This window comes from Marmota monax, unplaced genomic scaffold, assembly GCF_021218885.2.
Source record: "Marmota monax isolate L192 unplaced genomic scaffold, Marmota_monax_Labrador192_F-V1.1 WCK01_AAM20220418_F8-fsc00061, whole genome shotgun sequence".
NCBI classification, from domain to species: domain Eukaryota; kingdom Metazoa; phylum Chordata; class Mammalia; order Rodentia; family Sciuridae; genus Marmota; species Marmota monax.
In genome coordinates, this window is record NW_026695230.1 from 18214078 (window position 1) to 18232451 (window position 18374).

General features: G+C 36.0%; 1 protein-coding gene across 1 annotated transcript in view; it reads right to left on the reverse strand.

Moving 5' to 3' along the window:
- The window catches only part of Syt9 (synaptotagmin 9), a 176663-nt gene that overhangs the window by 85448 nt on the left and 72841 nt on the right, over positions 1–18374 (reverse strand). Inside the window, exon 3 of the mRNA XM_046438162.2 lies at positions 14907–15453. Within this exon, the coding sequence (XP_046294118.1) occupies positions 14907–15453 (547 nt within the window). The remainder of the gene's footprint in view (positions 1–14906; positions 15454–18374) is intronic.

Consider the following 18374-nt stretch of genomic DNA (forward strand, 5'->3'; position numbering starts at 1 on the left):
AAACACAATGTTAAAAGAATTAAAAATACAAGCCATAGCTTGGGAGAAAATATTTGCCATCATGTATTTGATAAGTGACTGGTATTCAGAATATTTAAAGAACTCTCACAACTCAATAATAAGAAAAAAAAAACCTACTAAAAATAGACAAAAGATTTGAACAAACACTTCATCAAAGATAAAGAGATTACAGATGAGCACATTTAAAGATGCTCAACATCATAAGCCATTAGGGAAATGCAAAATCATCATGAGATTCCATTTCATACCCATTAGAATGTCTAGAATTGAAGACGAACCCCACCAAGGACTGGTGAAAATGTAAAGCAACCTGAATCATCTCACACTAGTGTGAATAAAAAATGGTATAACCATTTTGGTAAACAGTTTTACAGTTTCTTAAAAAGGCAAACATTTGTCTAGCATATGATTCAGGCATTCTATTCCTGGTTTGTATAAGATAAATAGAAACATATATCCAAACAAAACACATGAATCTTCACGGTAAATTTTTTTTTTTTTGGTAATATCCCAAACTGAATGTAAACCAAATGTTCACCAACAGGCAGGCAATGAATAAACAAAGAATCTTGGGCTGGGGTTGTGGCTCAGTGGTAGAGCACTCGCTCCCTATGTGGGAGACCTAGGTTCGATCCTCAGCACCACATAAAAAAAGTGAATGAACAAAATAAAGATATTGTGTCCAACTACAGCTAAAAAATAAATGTTAAAAAATAAGGTTATCTAAGCAATGGAATCATATTCAGTAGTAAAAAAAATATATCAAAACACATAACATGGACGAATCTCAAAAATAATTATTTTGATTGAAAGAAGCCAGCCAAAATAGAGTAAATACTGTATGATTCTTATTTATAGAAAATCCCAAATAATCTTTAGTGACTGAAAACAAATCATTAGTTGCCATGGATTGGCCTTTGGATGACAGGGATGGGTGATAGGATAGGATACAGAGGGACACAAGGCAAGCTTTAGGGAGACAAATATGTTCATTATTTTGATTAGGAAAGGGGTTTCACAAATGTATACATATGTCAAATATTGTCAAATTGTGTACTTCAAATATATGCAGTTTATATCAATCATTCCTCAGTAAAACTGCTTTAAAAGTTTTCTGGAATCTGTCACTTTTCTTTATGTCTAGTACCATTACCCTAGTGAGAAACACCATTTCCCCGCCGGCCTTCTATAAGAGCCTGACCTTTCCCACATCACTGCTCTTGTCCATTTTGCACTGCAGCCAGACAGATCTTCTAAGAAGACAAATCTATTTGTGTCACTTCATTGCTCAAAATCCTTCAAAAACTACTAATAAAATAAAGACTCCAAGACTTATCCTTGCTACAATATGCTTTTTTAAAAACATTTTTTTGTAGTTGTAGATAGACAGAATGCCTTTATTTTATTTGTTTATATTTTGTGGTGCTGAGGATCAAACCCAGCACTTCACGCATGCTAGGCAAGTGCTCTGCTGCTGAGTTACAGCCCCAGCCCTACAATATGCTTTTTAATCTTGCTCCCACCTTAGCTCTAGTCTCTCTTTCATTTGTTTCCCCCTTTTCAAACACTCTACAGTTTCAGCTCCTGGACTTACCTCAATTTTTTCTGCCTTGGGCACCATACTTGTCCTGTTCCTTTGCCTGGGATGATGCCCCTCTCCATTGAAATTGCTAAACTATCTTTAGTCTCGGTTTCAATGTTATTTCCTCCAAGCACCCTTTGATGACCAGGCAAGGTTAGGTGCAGCCCTGGAACATTCATTTATGTCTCCTTTACAGCCTCAATCATACATGTAAGTAATTATTCATGCAATTTATTATTTATATCTGTTCCTTCTTCCTACATTCCCATCTCCAAAGACCATAAGTACAATGGAGGGTTTTTTTGCAAGAAGGAGGGGGGTGGATATTGAACTCAGGGGTACTTGAACACTGAGCCATCTTCCCAGCCCTGTTTTGTATTTTATTTAGAGACACGGTCTCACTGAGTTGCTTAGCACCTTGCTTTTGTTGAGGCTGACTTTGAACTCTTATTCCTACCTGTCTCAGCCTCCAGAACCACTGGGATTACAGGCATGCACCACCTTGCCTGGCACAATAGAGTTTTATTCAGCCATAAAAAAGAACAAAATTATGACACTTGCAGGAAAATGTATGGAACTGGAGATCATCATTTGAGTGAAATCAGTCATTCTTAGAAAAGCATTGTGTGTTTGCTCTCATATATGGAAGCTAGAAGGCAGCGGAGGGCCGAGGCGGAGGGAGGACAGAGGAAAAAGAAGACACCATGAAAGTAGAAGGGAAATCAATAGGGTAAAGTGAGAAAATGGGGGGAGAGAAGGGGAAAGTGAGGATGAGAGAAATTGGTCAAATTACATTTTTGTTTGTGTATGAATATGCTACAATGAAACCACATTTTGTATTATTAGTATCGACTGTTTTTTAAGAAAAGGGAAAACGGAAAATTTGGGTGAATTGTCTTCAAAGGAAGGAAAAAAATGTAATAGAGGGCTGGAGGTATAGTTCAGTGGTTGAGTGCACAAGCCCCGGGTTCAATCCCCAGCACTAAAAAGAAGAAGAAGAAAACAAAACAAAACAAAACAAAAAGAAGTGCAATAGAGAAGTTATCTTTCAACATTAAACACTTTAAAAACCAAAGTACTGAATTTATGATTGTTTAACACAGCTGAATTGATGGGTGGGTCTTTTTTTTAAAAAGTCAGTTGTGCTCATTTTAATGATGCATGTATTCTGGAAGTTTTACCTCCAGACAGTTAACAGAGGGGGAAACCAGATGGAGATGAGGCTAGAGAGTCAGGGCTTTGCAGGAAATGAAGCCTGACTGACCACTAATCCTGTGGTACCATGTCTTTAGCAGAGCAGTGGCCTAGATTCTCCAAGTAGCTGAGCGTGTAGGGCTGGGAAGATAAAGACTGCAAACATGGCCACTCTCCAAAGCAGCTTCCAAAGAAGCAGCCTACTCCCCTGCCTCTCACTCCCGCACCATGTTTATTTAGACTCCCCTTAATTAGAGCATTTCAGCATGGAAGTATAATCCAATCTGAAGGAAAATTTCCCTGGAGAGCCATCTGTCAGAATTAGACTACACTTAGCTACTGGACAGTGAGGCTATATTGTAAATACCACAGACTGCTTCGATTCTCAAAAGGCTCAAAACTCATTTTCCAAGCAAGTAAATGCCAATCCTTGGGAAAAGCCTTTCTGTTAGGAAGCTAGCTCACTATTTTGGACAGTAATTCTTCCACAGGTAGAAGATCATTAAATGTAGTCCCAGGGAGACATTCTACCTGGCTAGTCTCACTTTTCTTCAGAGATGAAATTGCTGTCCTTGACAACTCTATTAAGTTCTCCTTCATTGTTCTAGATCTACTAAAGTTTTTTTTTTCCCTATCTAACTTAACTTTCCCCATGTATTAATGCATGGAATAGTTCAACTGTGTAAGGGGAACCCAAGTGGAGTCCACTTCTGCTCCCAGCCTCTCTCTCAGGAGCAGCCAGCTTACCATGCAGATACTTGCCTTGGGTACCCATACCAAGGCAGTAAGCAGACTCTTACCTAGGAAAGGAGTGTATAGCATGGGAGGTGGGGGGAAGAGGGTCCCTTCTCTCCTCCATAATCTCTCTACGTCTCAGAGATCATCAGAGTCAGGGTAACTCCTGTGTTTTCATGATCCCTTTCCCATTATTCTGTTATGCCAACTGTTGTAGAGACATCTCTGTGCCAGACCCAGATCCACTTGAGTAGGCTGGTACTTCCATTCCTTAGCTATGTGAGGGATTGCTTCTAATAGTTCATGAGTGTATTCTCTTTGGAAGGATTCCCTTCAGCTGACAGAAGTCACTTGAAAAATGGACATATTATTCCACTCTCCCACCAAGGTAATCTAAAATCCCCTTGTGTCAGTGTATGATACCTCCATGGTACTTCATGCTCCAAAGCTCTCTGTATAAATGGGCTCAGGTCAGACTTTAGCTGACCCACCAGCCATTTTCTCTAGCTCTTTCCCCTCATCTACCTGTTTCCCTTACTTCCTTATAGGTTTCACTTGAGCAAAGGTCCTCAATAGACACTTGTACAAGAGTCCTTCTCAGACCCTGCTTCAGCAATTCCAGTTTAAGGTACATATGCTATATTGGAGCAATTTTCATTTTATCTTATTTATTCATGCATGCATGTAAAAAGAATTTTAATGTCCACCTCTTAGGTTAAGTACTGAGGGCATAGTCACAGATTTTATTGTCACAGAGCAACTAGTCCAGTGGAATAGACAAAGATACATAGATAAGTGTCAGAATGGGTTTTTTAGAAATCCAGCTATATAATACATACACATAAAATATAAGGATACAGGAAATTTGGAAGTAAAAGAATCGAAAAAAGCATATCAGGCAAAACTAACTTAAAAAAAGATTTTATAACTCTATAAATACATAAGTATACTTGAAGGCAAAAAGCATCTTTCTAGCTAAAGAGAGAAACTTAATAACAGTTTTGCTATTGCCAGAAATATATAAAAAGTACTAATATCATAGCTTTAAATAGATATAAAGCAAAAGTTGATAGGACTACTTAGAAAATATTGAAAAGTCATCATTATGGTAAAGTATTTCAAAAACATTTTATCAATAAGTAAATATAAGATTAAAAAATCAGTCAAAATGCTGATAAAATACATTAATTTTTAAGTGCATATATATATGCATATTTATAAAAACTAAAATATATATATTTTATAAAGTTGTAAAAGACTAAAAATTACTAGTCTAAGATACAAGAAATTAGAAATAAAATAAATGAATAAATCTAAAGAACAAAAAGAAAACATGAAAAAAAAATTCATTAGAATCAGCAAAACTAATGAGACTAGAAACCTTCAATGACATTGATCAAGGAGAAAGAGAACAAGAACAAGTAATCAATATTAGAAATGACAGAAAGGAATCACTACATTTGAGACAGATAATAAAAACATAAGAAAAGAGTATGAAAAACTTCAAGCCAATGTATTTTTTATTTTATTTGTTTATATTTTTGTAGTAATGGGAATTGAACCCAGGGCTACTCTACCTCTGAGCTACATCCCCAGTCCTTTTTACTTTTTATCTTGAGACAGGATCTTGCTAAATCGCCCAAACTGGCCTTGAACTTCCACTCTTTCTGTCTCAGTATCTGGAGTTGCTGGGATTATAGGTGTTTGCCACTGTACCCAGCAAGTTAATACATTTAAAAAATGGTTAAAATAAATTCCTAGAAAAATGTAAATTACCAAATCTACTCATGAAGAAATAGAAAATTTGCATAGTCCTATAACCATCAAAGAAATTGAATAAATTTCCCCCAAAGAAAATATGTGACCCAGAAAGTTGCAGAGTGTACGCTATGATTGAGGGAAAGGCTTATTTTAATTTTGTATAAAGTTTTCAAGAGAATAAGAAAAGAAAGAGTGCTCTGCAGTTCATTTTTAAGGACTGTATATCTTTGATAATAATTGAACAAGAGAAAACAAGAAAATAAAATCATATAGTTCATAAACACACATTCATGTATATCTAATACTTATGTAAAAAAACAAAGTGAACAAGCTGGATTTGTCCCAGAAATATGTTTTCATCAAAATTAGAAAACAGCTATATAATATTAAAAGATAAAAGGAGTAAAACATATGCTTATCTCAGCAGATTTAGAAAAATCGTACGATACAATTCAACATCCATTCAGGTTTTAAATGTATAGTCAATGTTCTATTTAGTGGTAAAATGTTCAAAACATTCCTTTAAAGATTAGAAGCAAGTCAAGGATCACTTTTTTGGCCTTTGTGTTAGAAATCCTAGTAAGTACAATAAAATAAGCAAAAAGAATAGGGGAGGGGGAGAAGTCAAAAGAGTTAAAAAAAAAAAAAGAACAAAGTGGTTATTCATGTATAAAATAACTGTCAATGTATAAAATGCAGAAGAATCTATCATCAAGTTATTAAAGACTAATAATTAGCAATTCCAAGGGTGGAGAAAACACAGCCTAAGATGAGCTCATATACTGCTGGTGGGAATATAATCCAGTCAGATCACTTAGAGATATACTTTTCTTTGATCTAGTGACTCCATTCCTAGGTGTATACCCTAAAGAAATTCTTCACCCATTTACCAAGAGTCATGTACAAGAAAAGTCAATAGTAACATTTTTTTTAAATAGAAAACAACTCAAATATCTACTGGTAGGAGAATAGATGAATAAATTATAGTATGCCACATAATAAAATGTTAAAACACCACTGTAAAAAGACTAGTTATATAAATGAATGTAAGTGATTCTAATACACATGAAACTAGACATAGTTTGCAGAATAATTCAAATACTATAATTTCTTTCACATAAATTTCAAAAATAGTGATGACTGAACAACATATTCTTACATGGTAAGATTATTTTTTAAAATAGTAGATATGAGATTTAATATACTGATTACCTCTGGGGATATTTTGGGGATGGATGAGGGGTACCAGGAAGCTTCAAAGACACTGATAATTTTCTATCTTTAGCTAAGTTCTGAATTAACTGACACTCACTTAGTTATTTTTAAACCCATATGCATACATTATGGATTTCATCTAAAAAATCAAATGCCTTGTCCTGGCAACCATGATAGAATAAAAGCTTCTGAGGCCTCTTTGTCAGAGACTTGTAGCTTCATCCACCTCTTTCTTCAGATATTCTGTTCCTCTGCTCTGTCATTTCTCATGCCCTGTAAATCATCTAGATGTCAGGAGGATTACATGAGCAGGAAAACTGGCAGGGTAACATTTAACGAATTCTCATGAGAATACAGTTTGGTAGACCCTAACGGTGGCCAGACTCCACTCAGATCCATGTTATAGAAAGAACCTGGCTTCTCTGTCAGTAGTTACAAGTCATTGCTTTCTATAGTTTTGTTTTGTTTTATAAAGTGATTGTCCCTTATGATCAGCTAACCCAGTCCTTAGTGTTTTTAGCATCACATTAGTGATATTCTGGAACTGGCTATCATCAGCAGGCACCAGCTTGGAAAGCCAACTGTGAGCATCTTTTTTCCAACTTTGCCTTCAAAGATGTTACAATGACTTCTTGAAATAACTACAGGAATCAGAAAATGCTACTTACCAGCTCCCTTTTCTTTCCTACATCCCTCCCATCCATATTCAGTAGTGAATATGGATATTGAATATGACATAGCCACAAAATCATTTGATAATCACTTATGACATGGAACAATGGAATTAAATGGGATTCAAATTAATAAACTTTTTCAATCTCAAAACCTGCCTGTGCTATTTGCATTTAACTGTGAAGAACAAGCATCCTGAGCATCTCTGACTACTTATACCCTCCCCTGCCTGAGTGATTCCACTCAGATCTGGAAATGGTCTGAGACCTATGGAAGACAGTACATAAAAATTCCCAAATCAGCCACTACAAAATACTGAAACTTGGCAATGGTTCATAAAATCAAATTTTAATGAAAATATAATTTTTTAATTATTAAGATTAAAAAATGTCTATATTATACCACTCCCTTTTCTGAACTGGAATCTATTAGCACCTCATAACTTCTGTCACCATGTAAGAACTCTGGCATCTTCTCCAAATTAGTGTCCAACTGAGATGATCATAGATCTCAGAGCAGTATTGGAACCAGCATCTAGGCAGGCCACCAAGAAAGAGACTTCTGAAGTACTTCATGCCTAGTTGCCAGTGAGGCAGTGATAAACGTCAAGGGTACAGGCCTAACAGCAACATTCCTCCAGTCCACTAAACCCAGGCTCTCTGAAATTTTGTCCTGTCCCAGATGCTACTTTCTCTCTTACAGACAAAAATCCCCACAAAGATGCATTATACTATTATTGATCTGGCTTCAGAAGCTAAGAGGTTTAATTATAATATCATTTTTTACATTCAATAATTGCCATTTTGTTTCTCCCCAGGAAAGCATGAAGATTAGTTTTTATTTAATGCTAACATTTATAAAACTCATACTCTCTTTGGAGGAATAAAAAAAAACTAAAGGAGATTAGTTTATAGGCTCAGCACTGCATAACATCTTCCAGCCCAATCCTCCCTAGAGGTTCATCAAATGAGCTCCTAAAGGGGCTTCATTTTATTTGGCAAGTGCATATTAGGTGTCTTACTTCTAAGCCCTATTCTAGAGGTTGGGCAGCAGCAGTGAACAGGTCAAATTTGGTCTTTGCACTTAAGGAACTGTTTCCTGGAGGAAAATACCATTGAACAAATATATAAAAGAAGATATTTTGAGTAAATGATAGAAGTAGAGTGTCATGGAAGCAAATACCAGAAAAGCCTACCCTAATGCAGGGCTCAGAAAAGAGTTCTCTGAGGAAGGAGGATTTAAGCAGGGATCTAAGAGCTTAGGTAGGAGTTAGCAGGTAAAGAGGGGAAGAAATAAACAAGCATATGTGATCATTTTGAAGCACTTTTCATAAACACTAAATTGGCTGCTGAAAAACTTAAGTCTTAATTGGCCATTATTCAGCCATGTAACCCTAGCTGAATCCCCCAATGGCCCTCTATCTCATATTATGTGAAAAATGAAGATTTTTAGATTGCAGGACCTCTAGAGTCCTATTCAATTGCAAGGCAAACATGTGATACATGGATTACTATTAGTATAAGCAAAAATAGCTCTTTTGAAAAAGCTTCAAGCAATATAACCCTGTTTCCAGTTAACAGAGTGAATATTCACAGAAACTTTTTCTGGTAAGAACACTGTGTTATAATATTTCTTAATGTGTAGTAGAGCTGATGGAACAGAAATGGAATCTTTCAGTGGCCAGAAACAATAAGACAGCATGAGTTCAAAGAGGTAAGTAAGCTATAGAGCTCAAAGCTTGAATGGAGATAAATATGACTTGGGTATTTAGCAGCTTAGTGGCTGGTGTTTAGAGGACTGTGGGAGGGTCCTGCATAAAGATGGAGTCTCAAAACTTATGGGTCACATCCTTAAAGGATACACAATAACAGAATTTCTGCCTTGCATAAATTGACATAGGGGTACATGCTTGTCTTGGACTTCCTCTTGGTAAAGAATAAAAATATGCCTCCCTAACCAGTTTCTAACCATTAATACAAAATTGCACTTACATACCTGGAGATATATTCTCCCTAACTCTTATCCAAAACCACTCAAGCTCAAACATTAATTTAAACTTTTCTATGTTGGTAGCTTACTTAGGTACCTAATAGAAATAATCTTAAATCATCTTTGAATGAATACACTTTAAACTCATGCCTTGAAATTTCCTATTGACAAAGTTTCAAGCTACATGAGCTTACAGTCACAAATTTAAATAAAGAGGCAGCAAGGCATAATGAGTTAGAGTCAATGGAAATGCAAACAAATCAGAGGTGCAGATATTATAGCTACTGAAGTTATAAGAAACAGAACACAAAAATAACTATGAATGGAATGGTGAAATAAATATGTGTGTGTTTGTGTTTATGTATATGTATATGTGTTTTTATATATAGAACTGAAGAGAAAAAGAGACAAATGTGAAAACATTTCAAATAATGGAAAAAAGTAAATGAAAAAATTTTTAGAACTGATCAAAGGAAACAGGCCCAGATTGGGGGATCCCCATACATTTCCAATAGAATAAAGAAGAAGAAGTGCCCAATTAGCCATATTATAATTAAACTACAGAACACTCAAGAGAAAAGCAAGAGCTAGACAGCAATAAAAAAAAACCTGACATACAGAGTAATAAATATTAGGCTAAATATTGACTTCTCAAAAAAATGGAAATCAGAAAACAGTGGAATAAAAGCTTTAGAGTGTCAAAATGAAAGTAATTGAGAATTTTATGCTCCTGAATTTTTATTCCAAAAGAATAAGAATAATCTAATAATAATAATAACAACAACAACATAAAGACATATTCACTAACTACAGCTTTCAGCTAAAGGTTATTGCCAGCCTATGAAATAGGGAAATAAATATCTCAATTTCATTTCCCTCCCTTCCTTACCGTCTGAAGCTAAGCAGAAGCCAGACACTGAAAGAGTTCTTTCAGTGTAAATAAAGAGAAGTCAGGGTAAAAACTCTTAAGTCTCCAAGGACACTGAGAAGGCATACAGGGAAGGCATGCAAAAAAACTTTATAAAGCAAAAATTACCATGATTCCAAACCAAAAAAGGACAGTGTGATACCATAAATTACATGCACACCTGCACACAAATACAAAATAAAACATTGGCAAACCAAACTCAGCAGTATATAAAAAAGGTAATGTATCAAAGCAAATCTGTATCATTCTAGAAATATAAGATAGGCCCCAAATTAGAAAACTGATTAACATAATTGACCAAAATAGCAGATCAAAGTGGAGGGAACTCACAAAATCATGAAATTTAATAAGACAACTATTTTTGATAAAAGGTCTTAATAAGGAATAGATTGATACATCCTTAATATGATGAAGACATCCACAAAATATCTATAACAAAATCATACTCTATGGAAATGTAAAGACATTTCATCTAAAATGAGGAAGAAGTCAAGCATGCCTGCTTTCATGTTTATTATTTAGCATTGTACAGAAATTCTAATCTGTACATTAAATAACAATAGAAAAATAAAAGATACAGATTAGAAAGCAACAAACAAAACTATTGTAATTCATACATAACTGATTAGTTACAAAAAAATTCAGAAGTCTACAACTATAAGAATTAATAAGTTTTATAAGATTGCCAAACAAAAGACAAATATGCAAAATTTCAACTGTATACTAGCAATAGTTAGAAGGTGCAATTTTAGAAAATCTAACATTTAAAATAACAAAAAATTAGGTACACATCAATAAGTCTAACAAAAGACATTTAAGATTCTCATATACAAAATTAAAAGGCTGAAACAAAAGACTTTAAAGAACAACTAAACAAAGGAAGAGATACACTATGATCATGAATAGAGAGTCTCAATATCACAAGAAATGTGAAATTTCCCTAAACTACCTTATAGACTTCAAACAAGTCCAAACAAACACTGGCAAAAAATTTTGCTTAATGCAACTTTAAAATGGATAAGAACAATCAAGTATCAGCCAACATTGAACTAAAGGAATAGGCTAGTGATTGGCTCTTCTAGATATTACAACCTTTTTCTAAAACAATAGTAATCTGCAATTTGTGCTATTTATAGAGAAAGTCAAATAGAACAATGGATAGAAAAAGAATCCAGAATAGATTCTTTATATGTGGAAATCTATATAGGACAGAGCATGCACATATAATTGGGAAAATATGCCAGAAAATTATTTACCCATTTAGAAAAAGAAATATGGATACATTATAGGCTGAATATCTGTGTCCCCTTATGTTGAAGCCCTAATCTCCAATGAGAGGGTATTTGGAGATGGAGCCTTTAGGCAACAATTAGATTTAGATAAGGCCATGAGTTTGAGGCCCCATGTTGGGATTAGTATTCCTGTAAGAAGAGGAAAAGACACTAAAGCTTGCTTTCTCTCTCTCTCTACCATGTGAGAACACAGTGAGAAGGCAAGTCAGGAAGAGAGGCCTACCCGGAGATGAATTTGCCAGAATTTGATCTTGGACTTCCCAGCATCCAGAAAAGTAAATGTGTGTTACTTAAGTTACCCAAAGATGATGTTTGCAATACACATAATAACAAAGGATTGAATCTAGAGTATAAAACAAGCATATGTGAATCAGTATAAAAAAGAAAATGATAGAAGATAGTGCCGAACAAGCACTCCCACAAGAAAGGAAACATTAATGACTAATAAGCACGAAAAGATGATTAACCTGGGCAACCAAGGAAATACCAATAATACATCATTTTACATGCATGTACATACATACATGTGAATCAGTATGACACGTGCAAGTGGAGCAGTAGGAAGTGCCACATTTCACCATTGGGAGGATCAATTTACAAACTGATATATACAGCCACTGTATAAATGACCTTGTCGCTACCTAGAAAAGTTGAACACATGTATACCTTATCTCTATCAAGATTATGCCCTAGAGAAACAATTGTACATGTGAACCAAGAGATGTATATAAAAATCTTCTCTATGATATTAACAGAACCACAAAAACTAATACCAACTTGAATGTCATCAGCATAAGAATGTTAATATGTTATATATTAATGCAAAGGAATATTATATAGCAATGAAAATATCCAAATCACAGTGTTGTATTCATCTATATTGTCAAATACTATAATCAACACTTACTGGAAAAAAGTCAAAGAACTAAGAGAAACAGAAAAAGACAAAATCTAAATCTATATCATCCTACATATATATCACAATATAAATAAAATTTAATACAGTATTTTCCTCTTGAACCAAAAGGAAATGTGAAAACCATTTAGGGTGAGCAAAAGTACTGGCAATGTTCTATTCCTCAGTCAGTGGGTTTACATCTGTTCATTTAATTATTCCTTCATTAATCTGTGCATATTATACTGTATTATATACATCTATACAATTAAGTTTAAACCTTGGCAAATCTCAGGTATTTATGTTCAGTCTCTATACATAGTCATAATGGAAGAAGTCACATAGACTCAAATAATACCTTTAAAAATATATGGATGATTATGGAAAAATCTGTATTTCTATTCTCAGGACCTCCCATCTCCTGTGGCTATTCAATGGCCTAGATAAATGCCCAGAAGTTTTTCTCTTTGGCAAATAATCTCACATTCTTCTTAACTCTACAGAAAGCCAATATTTTCCAACAATGGACAGAAAATTCTCAGTCCCCAGAAAGTGCCACTATGGCCAGAAGGTCTCTGCAGGCTGCCATTCTGTATTCCTGTCCCTTGGGAACCTGCTTAAGGAGGTGACACCACCAGGGAGCAGTCATTTCCAGATGTTTATCAGCCTCTATGCACACAGTGTTCTCTTTTCACAAAGGTTTCAAAAGGCATCTCATAGACAGATCCACACTGAGCTTTCTAATGACCTCTTCAGCGATTTTATGGAATCCATCAGACAGTGGAATGAATCTGACCTAACATTCCTATGTTCATATATGAATTTACCACAGTGAATCTCACCATGTGTATCCACAAGTTACTAATTTAAAAGAAAACAAGTATAAGTAAATAGCAGAAAGATTAGAAGAATAGAAGGAAGGGAATGGAGTGGGAGGATGAAAGGGATGTACTGGGGACTAAATTAGAACAAATTATATTCCATGCTTTTATAATTATGTCAAAATGAATTCTGTTGTCATATATAACTAAAAAGAACCAATAAAAATATATATGTGTATATATAAATTGATATCTCACTAGATGGTGTGACAAATCCCTCCCTCTCCTAAGTCCAAGGCTAGCTGTGGCTAGCTGTGTCTCGGTTTCTGTAACAAAAGGAACTTGGTAAAATGCCCCAGTGAGAGGGTTAATTCTTAGGCCAATTATACCTATTAGCAGGCTGAAAAACTTCTTTTCTTTAAAGCTTCTCAGTTGCCTCCTGATTTTAGCAATACATCTGGGAGAAAAATCCTTGCTCTCTCCAGCATCCACTTTTGGGTTTACATATATCATAATCTTACCAGAGAAAGAGGTCTGTTCTATCCAAATATTGCAAATCACTTTAATTTTATCAACTGCTATTCTCTATACCTTCTCTAGCTTCGTCTTTTCTTTCCCAGTATTATGACAATGGCTAGAAGAACTCCATGCTATGCTCTCCTTATCTGTATAGCAGTACTAAGCTGGCACTAGTACCTTCTGGCATGTGTCCCACAGAATAGCCAAAGTGAGGATGAGTCCCCATTGATAAGAAGTGGCTGAGGGTGGGGGGTATTAGTGAGGGTATCTGGCCATCGGGCAGAGCTTTTGTGTATTGTCTTCTTGAACAGAGTTGAGTCTTTCACTAAATAGGCTCCAAACTCAAGCTGGACCAGTGTCATACATAAGTAAGAATAATGGTGCTTGATCCCTTCAGACTCTATGCTAGCCTCTAAAGGGCTAATATTCAGCACAACAAGCTAAAAAGTTGTCTCAAGGAATCTGGATGGGTGAAAGAAACAAGAGGCTTTAAAATATCAATTATCTAAGAAAATCTAACTTTCCCTTCTGTTTTTGGAATGTCAACACACCTTGGCAGGAGAGGGTAAAGTATGTGAATGGAGTGAAAATATTGCCTCTGGGATTCCATGTTTAAAATGTAAACATGGACACATGGACCAGTATATAGCACCTCTGTCTTCTCTCCTGGGCTGTAAGTTGGATTTGACCTTCTAGAGATCAGTTTTGCTGTTATGTGTATCTTCTTTTCGACCTCCTCATAACTTTGATTCTGTGAAGTTTACATTTAAAAATGTGGTGCCAAGTATAATCAACCATTTCTACTTCTAGTGTTAAAGTTGAGCCTTTGATTAGGGAAGTGTTGTTGAGTCAACCTGAGAACACAGGCAAGAACTTGGTCTCTCAGACCCAGGCTGCAGAATACAGTGAAGAAGATTCTAAGACCCACTTAGCACAGACAACCCAAGAAAGCTCTAAAGGAAATGTGGTGAGGAGGCATATATCTGCTATCCATTAGGGAACAGCTAAAAATCAGAAAGCTAAAGAGAAAATGGGATTCTTTAATATAGGTTTCATGAATAATTCTTGGAAATTTCAAAATGAAACTTGATAAAAAACCTCTCTGGAAAGGCTCAAAGAGGTTCTAGAATAACATCTATAAAAATATAAACATGAATTTTATACTTTGTACCCCAAATAAAATAATATTAGCAATTAACATCTGGGAGAAAAAACATGTAATCTGTTTTCGGGCTCCCCAAAAAGAACTCCCACCCCCCCAATGAAGAAATGTTGGACTCACGTTAGTGACATATTCAATATCCTTCCAAAGGATGCACTCCCTGGGGAAATCAGCCAAGTCTAAGAAGTGATCCACCACCACTTGGCCGATTAAATCGTGGCGAGAGAACCTGTCAAAGTCGTACACAGAGAAGTGAAGCTTCCGAGCCTCAAGGTCATTGTAGGGAACTGGGAATAAAAACACTTCATCAAACACAGGGTTCAGGGTCTTTCTGTGAACTTTAGTCTGATGTTTTGTTTTCCGATCAGGAAGCAAATAGATCTTGACGTAAGGATCTGAAGTCCCAGAAAAGTCCTTGGCGGGCAAATTGACAGCTTTGTGAATCTTCACTATGAGCTGCTCTAAATCGCAGTCATATTTTAAAATGAAGTTCAGTTTCCCACAAGCTTTGCTGTTACTCCTTCTCCCATCATCATTATCCAATGACCTCTGCTTATATAATTCAGGTTTAATTCTACCAATTCCAGTCAACTGTTCCTGTTTTTGAAGCTGCTGGATATTGAAGTCCGGGTTTGACAGGTTGAGTTGTCTTCGGATTGAATTATGCCTTAAATGAAGAGCAAAACAGGGTGAAGTTATAACCTTATTAGCTACGGGTCTTTCAGAAACTTGTGTCTGGAATGTAGGTAGCTCTTATATTATGTTAAGAGCTTAGATCTGTGGGCTTTTTTTTTTTTTTTTTGGCTTAAATTCAAAATGCTCATCAATGTGAGTAAGCAGCTCCCTAAGGCTTGAAGCTCAAAATTGAGGCTGGTATCAGGAAATGAACTTACTAACATGTGACCTTGAAGCTTTAAAGGTTTAATGCACTTTCTAAACTGTCTAATGTGCCATTAAAGAAGCTTATCTGGCTGGTGGAATGTAAAGATTTGTATGGGCTACTTTAAAAATGAAATTATTCACCTTTATAAATAATATCCTGAAATTGAAATACTTAGCTAAGTGTATTAAAAAGAATGAATGCATCTTTCTCAAAATTGCATAGAATTTTGTGTCATTGACTTACAAACTTAGAAGGAAGTAAATGAATCCTTTCTGGTTCAATCAAATAATTTCATCACAAGAACACAGTTTTTGCTCATGTGACTAGGATGTGTCTGCCTACAGGGATTGTGCTGACTTTGACAGGTACAAGAGACAGTGTTGAGATTGTGTTTTTGCTGTGCCATATGGGTGATTAGCGATCAGGAGGATTCATTTCTGAAATAAATAATAATGGCACCAAAATTAAAGATGAGCTACTATAAATGAAGATAGGGATTAAGTTAGAGAAGCTTGGATGTTGATATTTGCAAGTTAAATATTTGCCAATGGAGTCTACTTGTCTACTTTTCATCCTATAAGCTTATTGGTTTGAGTTAGAAGTTTCCCTAAAATTCTCTTTAAAACCTGTTTTACCTGTGTGGATCCTCACAAGTTGAAAAGGGTTTTGTTGTTGTTGGGTTTTTTTTTTTTTCTTTTTTGGTACCAGGGATTGAACCCAAAGGCACTTTACCACTGAACCACATCCCCAGCCCCTTTTTTTAATTTTTAATTTTGAGATGGGGTCTCGCTAAGTTGGTTAGGTCCTCACTAAATTCTTAGACTGGCTTTGAACTTGTGATCCTCTTGCCTCAGCCTCCCAAGCTGCTGGGATTACAGATGTGTACCACTGCACCTGGCACAAAGTTGGTTTTAGGTTATTTTTGCTTGTTTTCAGCCCCGAGTTGACAGTCTTTATATTATGTTATATGTAGCTACTCAATAACATTAAATAAAATAGTCTGCAGTAAAAGGGACAGCCAGGATGTCTCTGAGGGACTAGTAAAGAGGTGGAGAGGCAGAGCAAACACTGGTATTTATCTTTAATTCTTTTCTTACAACTACATTGTGACATAAAGATGTGATAAACAGACCTCAAAACATGGTTGAAATTATTCAACCTCACAGATGTCACAATGAACATTCCTCTTCCTCCAGAAATATCCTCCTGATCACTAATTATCCATCTGGTATAACAAGAGCACTGTCACAGAGCTGTCACTTATATTTGACACCAAACATAGTCCCCAAAAAGCAGATACACCCCAGTTACAAACATTCCTTAATGTGCAAAAACCATGTGGTCTGAGATTTCAATTTCTTCCAGAGAAACCCACATTCTTAAGGTTTCTCTGCGTCTCATTATTTTAGGGGTCCAGGAGGCAAATGCTGGTAAGTGACCAAACTGGCTTTCCACACTAGTACAGCTAGGCCATTCCCTAGTCTAGAATTAGAACCAGTGTGGTGCTAGAGCAGAGCTTTTATCTTGCTCTGTCAGCCTCTGTGGACAAAAAGAATTGTCAGGAAGCAACAAAGGCAAGAAGAGGATGGGACCAGTGGCATCTTCCTCTGCTACTGATTTTTCTATATGGGTTAGATCCAAAAAGGGCCCAAGCTTTGGTACTCAGTCAGTTCCCACAAACCTGAGTGGGGATTAGTTAATAGGACTAACTAGTGGGGATTTGTATGGACTATTCTAGGTGCTGTTTAGTTAGTGGTACTGATTTACATAATATAAATGCACCTTCAAGATCCACTGGATGCTCCTTCTTGGATTGGAGTCTGATGTAGTAACAATTCTATGTCTCCCAGGCCCAGCTACTCTGCGGCCCTTTCCTCCCTGGGTGGCTGCTGAGCAGAGTCTCTGTGAATGTCACCTTTGAGTTTTTTTTTTTTTTTAAATGGCTATGTATTCATCACATCTCAGCAATGTTTTGTTTTAAATCTTGTCTGTAGGACTAATTCTACCAAGTAAATTTAAATTTAAAACACATGGATTTGGCTACTTAGAAATGGAATATATTCTGTTGTACATGTGCATTTTTCTTAGACACAAAATGTGCAGAGAAATTCGTACTACATGTTCGGACCTTGCTAACCACAATGGATTGCCAGCAGGTAGAGGGAGTGAGGTGGAGAGGGCATAATGGATTTGTACTTCAAAGGCCAAAATAAAATTTCATTCCAAGTACCTGATTGCCCACGAAGACCCATATTCAAAATTTCAATATAACCAAAGATTCTTCTTAAAAACCAATCACAAATATGAATACTATTACCTACCAAATGTATTACATGCTAATTTATTTCCCAATACTTTTTCCCCATTCAGAATTACTCCTGGGCAAATAGTTGAATTTTACTGTAAGGTACTGGCTTAAAGCAGACAGCAAAGACTAACCAGGCACAGCAGTTTCTCATTGCCTGGGGCTCCTTTCAGGCGGCACTGAGTTTACTAGAGTTGGGGGAAGGGGTAGAACAGAGAAGTTCAGAACAGCCAGAGAATCTGGGTAACTTGTTACTTCCTGCATAACAGCTCCAGGGGCTGAGAGATGAGAAAGTAGAGCAGGAAGGCTGCCCCAGGGACACAAAGGAGAAGATGAGGTAGAAGAAATTGAAAATCAGTATTCCATAGCTTTTATAGGCTACTGAAATGGAAGCAGGAAG